Raw genomic sequence first — 7,659 nt, forward strand, 5'->3', positions numbered from 1 at the left:
TTCTTGAAACTAACATGTCTTGTCCACATATGTAACAGAAGTCATCCAGACTATTCACACAATTACAGGGCATATTAATCTAACACATGACACAAACAGTGTGCAACAAGTAAGAATCTCACAGAGAACAAATCACCCAGTACCTAGCCATATTTGAGGATTACTGCAACAGAGTTGAAGACTCATTTGAGGCGACAACTTATCACATGATACAGAGAGAGGGAACTGTTGCCAATCATGTGATAAGAGCGTGGTGGTACTGAAACTGTGGTGTTGCTGTGCATTTTGCCAAGCGCCATAGTTGATAATGTAGAGTAACTTGCTAAAATGAGATCCCGACTGAAATTGGAAAACAATCGACAAATTTTAATGTGATTTTCATGTTTAGCAGCATGAAATTAGTCAAGATTGGGTATTTTCATTTTTGTAGCGTTTTACATCCCTGTCTCTACAAGCAAATGTATGGTAAATCATTTGTAGAAGATTACTGGCTTTCCTTCCTGAGTGGTCAGGAGTGGGAGTGCAGTAGCACACGCTCTTTGAGTAGACCGGAGTTCAAGCCCCTGACTGCTAAATACGGTCAAACTGCCAGCCTGCACTGGACCAGCGTGGCAGATTATGGTCCATTTCCCTCAGCATGAATTGTTGAGGTGGCTTCCATCCTGCAGTGGGTTGATGATGGCTGCAATTTACTTTATTGGCTTTCCTTTCTGCCTCTTTACACTGCTATAAGAACATCCTGTCTGACTATATCATAACTCCCAAATGCTTTTCTTCCACTATTTTGGGGGGAGATGCTATTTCCCGAATGGATGACTTTGCATTTTGCTGCGATTAAAACTTAGCTGCCACTTTTCTGACCATCTCTGAAGTCTATCTAAGCCATCCTGAAGAAGTGCTGCTTGGCCCTGATTATTATCTAATCTACTGAACTTGACATCATCTGCAAATTTTGGTATCAATTTAATGTTATTTAAGAAAATCAAAAATCATAATTATCCCACAATGAGGGCTAATATAAGAAATTCCACTTCTTATATTAGCCCTCTAAAGAGTAACAATTAATTATAAACCTCTGCCCGTCCACCCTACAGTCACCCTGTGATCCATATAAGGAATTTTCCTGTGATTCTAACACGTTCAAACATATAGAGTAACTTCTCAGGACAAATGTTTTGTTGAAATCCAAATATATATCAAAATTATTTTTGACATCCACAATTTTCTCTTTATAAAATCATTCTGTGTTTCTATTGGCAAAGTTGTACTGCCTGGTCAGTAGTTACTCACTTTACTCTTAGAAACCCACCTTTATGTATTGGCAATACAGTGGCACTTCCTCAATCCATGGGTATTTCTCCTCAGTCCAATGATGTCCTTATAATTAACCTTAATGTTTAAGGCACTTGACTTGTGTAAGTCAAGTGCCTTATTTGCCTTTAAGCTTGAAAAATTTTCTAACAAACAACCTTCTGAAATTTCAATATCACTAATTTCATGCTTGGCAGCTTCACTCAAACAGTTATGAGCAGCCGCTCTTCTGTAAATATCAGTACTTGTTCAATTTGTCCACAATATCAGCTGTGTAAGCTATGACTTTCCCATGCCCATTACACAAGGTCCAATCTGAATTGTTCTTTTCTTTTTAATATTTACATATGTGAAAAACTCCTTATCCTCATTCTTTGCTCTCTTAGTGATTTCTCATAATCTGCTTTTGCTAATGCTTTCTGTGGTACTATTACAGATCCACTCAAAGCTGCTATAGGTTTCATGCCATCTTTTTTTTTCTCTTAGACTGGCCAACTCACTATTGATTTGCCTCAGCATCTCCTGCATGTGATATTGTCTTAATGATATACAGCCACTCCCCGACTTACATAAGGGTTGCATTCTATGGAATTCTTTTATGTAAGTCGAAATTTCCCAAAATGCTTATGCAGCACTTGCAACTACGTGCACTGAATTTGATTGAAGCAAAAAAGAAATGTCTGATGAACATGTAAATATTTATTCAATTTTTTTTATCTCATGTACAGGAAAAATTACAAAAATTTCAAAATTATAAAATTAAAAAAGAGAGAGGAGACAGGTATAATGTCAGTAAATTTTACCTTTCGAGCAGTGTTGCTAGGGTTAACTCTCCAGCTGATAAGCATGCCGCTGCAGAAGTTGAGGATTGTAGAGATTTAGAAGGGTTTTTTTCTAACACACACAGTAAAATTTCTCTGCAGCTGCAGAATCAGCACTGGCAACTTCACCGCATGCCTTAACAGTTTGGAAACCGGTGCAATGCTTGAACCTATTAAACCACCCATTGCTTGCCACGAACTTGGCTTGGGATTCTCCGTACTGATCCTTAATTGTTGAGGATAAACATAAAAAAGGCACCTGGGGTGGATGGGATCTATCCAGTTATATTAAAGGAGGCAGCAAAGGAAGTATGCAAACCCCTAGCCATAATTATGAGAGCTTCTTTGGACTCAGGGGAGGTACCCATAGACTGGAGATGTGCAAATGTAACCCCAATTCACAAAGGAGGATCAAAGGCTGACACAAGTAATTATAGACCTGTTAGTTTAACTTCTGTTCCAGGTAAATTAATGGAGGCACTGGTTAAAGAAGCACTGCAGGATCATCTAGACAAGAATTCAGTTATAGCTCAGACGCAGCATGGTTTTGTTAAGGGCAGGTCTTGCCTGACCAATTTGATTGGATACTATGATGTAGTCACAAAAGAACTGGATGCAGGGAATAACTTTGATATTATATATTTGGATCTTAGAAAGGCTTTTGATACTGTTGCACATGGAAGACTGCTGCACAAATTGGAGCAGTGTGGCATTGGAGGCAAATTGCTGCTATGGATAAGGGGATGGTTGAGTGGCAGAAGACAGAGAGTGGTAATCAATGGACACTGCTCAACGTGGACTAATGTTATTAGTGGAGTTCCTCAAGGTTCAGTGTTGGGTCCGTTGTTGTTTTCGGTGTTTATGAATGATATTGATGATGGGATATCAAGTTTAATGTCCAAGTTTGCAGATGATACAAAGGTTGGCAGGGTCGTCAAGGACACTACTGATGCTATGCTGCTGCAACAGGATCTGGAAAGGTTGAACAGATGGGCTGAGAGGTGGCAAATGAAGTTTAACATTGACAAATGTAAAGTACTGCATATGGGAAACAGTAACTCCAGAGCAACGTATCAACTCTGCGGTACCACACTGACAGTGGTGGAGAATGAAAAGGACCTGGGGGTAATTGTGCAGGGAGATATGAAGTTCTCTGAGCAGTGCAGACGAGCTGCAAGAGTGGCTCATGGTGTCTTGTCAATGATATACAGGAATTTTTCTAGCAGGGATAAGGAGGTGATTATTCCCTTGTATAAGGCAATGGTTAGGCCACATCTTGAGTACTGTATACAGGTCTGGAGGCCTCATTTCAAGAAGGATGTAGAGCTGCTGGAACGGGTACAGAGAAGGGCAACAAGATTAGTAAATGGAACAAAGGGTTGCTCTTACGAAGAAAGGCTTAAGTTTTGCAAATTACAGAGTCTGGAGACTAGGCACCGGCGAGGTGATCTGATAGAGGTGTATAAGGCCTTGAATGGTTTGAGCATGCTCAATGCCAATGGGATTCTTCATCTTTCTCAGAATAATCACCTCAGAGGGCATAAATTCAAATTGAGGAAGGACGGATGTCGGATAGATGTGCGGAAATTTGCCTTTGGCCAGCGGGTGGTTGGTTGGTGGAACCGACTTCCATCACTTGTTGTTGAAGTTCATAGCCTAAACAAATTTAAAGCTCAACTGGACAGGTATTTCGAACGAACGGAGGGGTGAAATGGGAGAGGGTTTTTTTTTTTTTTTTTTTTGGGCTGATGCTGAATAAGCTTGCTTTCTTGCATCGTATGCCTCTACTAATGCTAATGCTAATGCTAATACCTTCATAAATACTTCTTGCTTTTGCCTGAATGGCCATTGGACTCAGAGGCACTTGCTTCTGAATCTGATTTTCCATCCATATTATTAATAGCTTTTCCATCTTTAATAGAGCACCTGAACGCTGTTTTGTGGTCATTGTTGATCCTTTAACATGTTCTTTTATACACGCATTGTCGCTTAAATTAGTATTCACTGTTGAAGCAGTGAGACTTAATTCCGTGCAATGGATGACAAACTTTGTCCTGCTTTGTACTTCTTAATTAATCATCTTCATTTCTAAATCAATTTTGTTTCGCTTCCTAGCGCTGCCAGCACTTGCACTTTCCGTTGGTCCCTTTCCCTTCACCACTGTAATAAGTAAATAGGAATGAAGAGAAGATTCTGAAAATTTATTTATGTTTTTTATATGACTGAAGATTTCAGTGAAGGGAAACTCATTTCACCATAATACCGTAACGTAAAAACGCACAGAATTCCAGTTATCAGTATTATCACAAATGCAATAAGATCAAGTTTACTACCCATTTATAATAGATTGTGCTAACAGAAAAGTCCGATAAACCGGAAAGTGCAAATTGTTTTTATTGTTTTATGGTAGTGACCTCCAGAAATGTGTTCTAGAAAAATATCATAAAGGCATTCAAAATTGATTCTTATAATAGAATATATGATAACGATGAAAGTGTAGTGAAATTTCCATTATAAAAATGCCTTTTAGAGAGATAAATAGTTTAATTATGCGAAAATTTTAACTTCCGAGGTCTTCGAACAAATTACCAAAAAAAAAAAAAAAAAGTGTTATTGGGTTCATATTACGATATTTTTACAATACCTCCATTTATTCCTATGGGATGCAAAATATGTTTCCATGATTTTTTTAAGTTTGCACTGGCTGGCAAAAACTCATGTAAAGTCGAATTTCTGTAAGACGAGTATTAAGTAAGCTGGGGAGTGCCTGTATATGCATTCAAGACTTATTACAATAGCTTTAAAGATATACCGTAAATCTAATGTATTCAAACAGGGTGGCAGAACAGCACATGGTTCTCTATTATGATATACAGAAATGCTGCCATCAGAGACAAAGAGGTGATTATCCCATTGTATATGTAACACATATTCCAAATCCATTTGTAGTATATGTAGGTTTCGAAACCTCAGTTTAGGAAGGGCATAGACCAATTGGAAAGAGTGCAGAGAAGGTCAATAATTAGTTGGGGTCGAAAAAAGGATATTTTTACCAAGAAAGATTAGGAATCTGTAAATCGCTCTGTCTGTAAACTAAGCATCTGTGTGGTGACCTAAGTGAAGTGTATAAGAATTTAAAAGAGTTAAGTAAGGTGATGTAGCTAAGTAGTGGTCAGGAGAGAAAGTGCAGGAGCACATGCTCTTTGAATGGACTGTGGTTCAAGCCTGTGACCTAAATACATTTAATGATTGTATCCATGATTTACTCTAAACTCCTCTGAACTGGTGATTATGATAAACAATAACATTTTAAATGCTGATGACATTTTTACTTTTTCCTCAAGGAAAGAGTAAAAATACACTGAATGCAAATTACTGAAATTTGCATTCAGTAAAAGAGTAATTCACTGTAAACTTCCACCAAGGGTTCTGTAAATAGGTAATCTGAATTTAAGGAAAATTTGGTCAAATTGTTGGCAGGATGGACAATATAAGTGAGTACTATTTGTTATTATTATTTTTTTTTTTGATAGTACTATTTAAATTTTGCTTCCTTGCAGCATGTTGCCAATACCAATCATTAAAAAAAAAAAAAAGTCTCTTCTCTCTCTTCCCCATGACGGTGGGGGTCCTGGAGATGTGGCAATTTCACCACTTCCAATTGGTAGCTTTACAAACCTCAGCACATGACAATATAATTATGTAATAGAAAACAAATATTCTTGGAAGAGGCTTTATCCACTCCTGCTCGCCCCTTGGGTGCCCATATAAGTTCTAAACAGAAGTTTCAAATTTAATTACATTATTGCAGTTACTTCACTTTCGTACATTATGCACTTTTAGAGCAAATCATAACCAAAAATTGTAAATGTGTGATGAAATGAATATATGGGCTTGGCAAACCCAGGGTCCTGAGTTGGATATAATCATTCTCCTCTTTGTTGGTGATTCCTTTTTACTTCTCTCTCTCTCTCTCAGGGGTTAACTCGGGAATTTTTTTTTTTTTCGCTGGTGCAGCATAAGCCTCAGGCTTCCTTGTACCATATGGCTAATAATAATAATAATAATAATAAAAGGGCTTACATCTGGTGAGTATGGGCTTGGCACATCCAGGGTCTTGAGCTGGATAACATCATTCTTCTCTTTATTTCTTGGTGATTCCTTTCTACTTTTGACACTCTCTCTCAGGGTAACTCGAGAATTTGTTTAGGCTGGTGCAGCATAAGCCTCAGGCTTCCTTGCACTATATGGCTAAAATAATAATAATAATAATAATAAATAAGATGGTTTCGCTTCGGGCTTCATTTTAGTTTTGGTTTCGGTTTGAAGTTTCTCAGAGTTTGTCTACTTTTTTAATTAGCCCTACGCGCTCAATATGATCCAATCATTCCTGATACATATATACATATATATATATACATTTTTTTTTTTTTTTTTAATATGAACTGCTGAACATTTAACTTTCAAAATACTGTTCTTGAGCTAATAAACATTAAGAAAATTAAATAAAAAAGGAAGGAAAAAAAAACGCCATTACGTATTTTTATTTTCAAAACCGCACATAAAAAGAGAAAATGAAATGATCATGTGAAGGGTGCCTAAACTCTGTAGAACCGCAGTATCTAAGAGTCGAAAGTCTGGCAACCACCTGGCAAAAATGGTTCCACTTGAGGATGGGGCAATCGAACCCCCACCCTAGAGCTCGAATGAACTAAAACAATTAGTGTTTTATGACACAATTCAATTACTGTAAATCACATATATCAATACTGCCTCCCCCCCACCTCCCTCCAGAAAACAGAAAAAGTTTTTTTCTGACTCTGCCACCTAGTCTAGAGAATGAACAAACTGTGGCTTACGCTTATAAATTTATTAGAAGTTTCTTACCAATTGCTATTGGCCCTAGAAGGTGAATTAATAAATTCAGTCCTGTGTACCATCTTCTATCATCACCACTTCTCGAAGGGGGAATGTTTAAATTATTCCAGGCTACCTCAATTGTCATGATGCATTTCACAGGAACAAAAGTGCAGCTCCACTACCTATGTGATGTAAAAGTTCTGCAATATTTAATTTAATCGGGTTAAGGAAAAAAACTGGCCTAGTACATTCCCATTTCGTGTAGTACCCTAAATCATTTCTCTTTGCGACACGCGATAATGTGAGCTTCCGTACTTCGATGTGCCTGACGTCACTGTTGCAACATGGGCTATCTCACAAATTAAATGGAATTAACTTAGTTTATATTAAATATTAAACACATTAAAGTTAGATATTAAATTTATCAAAGTATGTACTAATGATTGTTTTATGAAAACGTACTTGAATACTGAATTAATCCCAGGATAATGATTTAATGGGCGCTCTACCATATTGATACCCCAGGGGCTTATATCTGGTGAGTATAGGCTTGGCAAACCCAGGGTCCTGAACTGGATATCATCATTCTTCTCTTTCTTACTTTCTTGGTGATTCCCTCCTACTTCTGACTCTCTCTCTCTGAGGGTAATGCGAGAATTTTTTTTTT

At 37.5% G+C, this 7,659-nt stretch overlaps 1 protein-coding gene across 1 annotated transcript in view; it reads right to left on the minus strand.

Annotated features, from left to right (window-relative positions):
• LOC150077219 (uncharacterized) overlaps nucleotides 1-7,351 on the minus strand; it is a 39,528-nt gene extending 32,177 nt beyond the window's left edge. The window contains exon 1 of the mRNA XM_090386391.1: nucleotides 7,020-7,351. Within this exon, the coding sequence (XP_090242517.1) occupies nucleotides 7,020-7,137 (118 nt within the window). The 5' untranslated portion in view covers nucleotides 7,138-7,351. The remainder of the gene's footprint in view (nucleotides 1-7,019) is intronic.
• Nucleotides 7,352-7,659: the final 308 nt, after the last annotated feature.

Source organism: Mastigoproctus giganteus, chromosome 12, assembly GCF_048544385.1.
Source record: "Mastigoproctus giganteus isolate SK-2022 chromosome 12, ASM4854438v1, whole genome shotgun sequence".
NCBI classification, from domain to species: Eukaryota; Metazoa; Arthropoda; class Arachnida; order Uropygi; family Thelyphonidae; genus Mastigoproctus; species Mastigoproctus giganteus.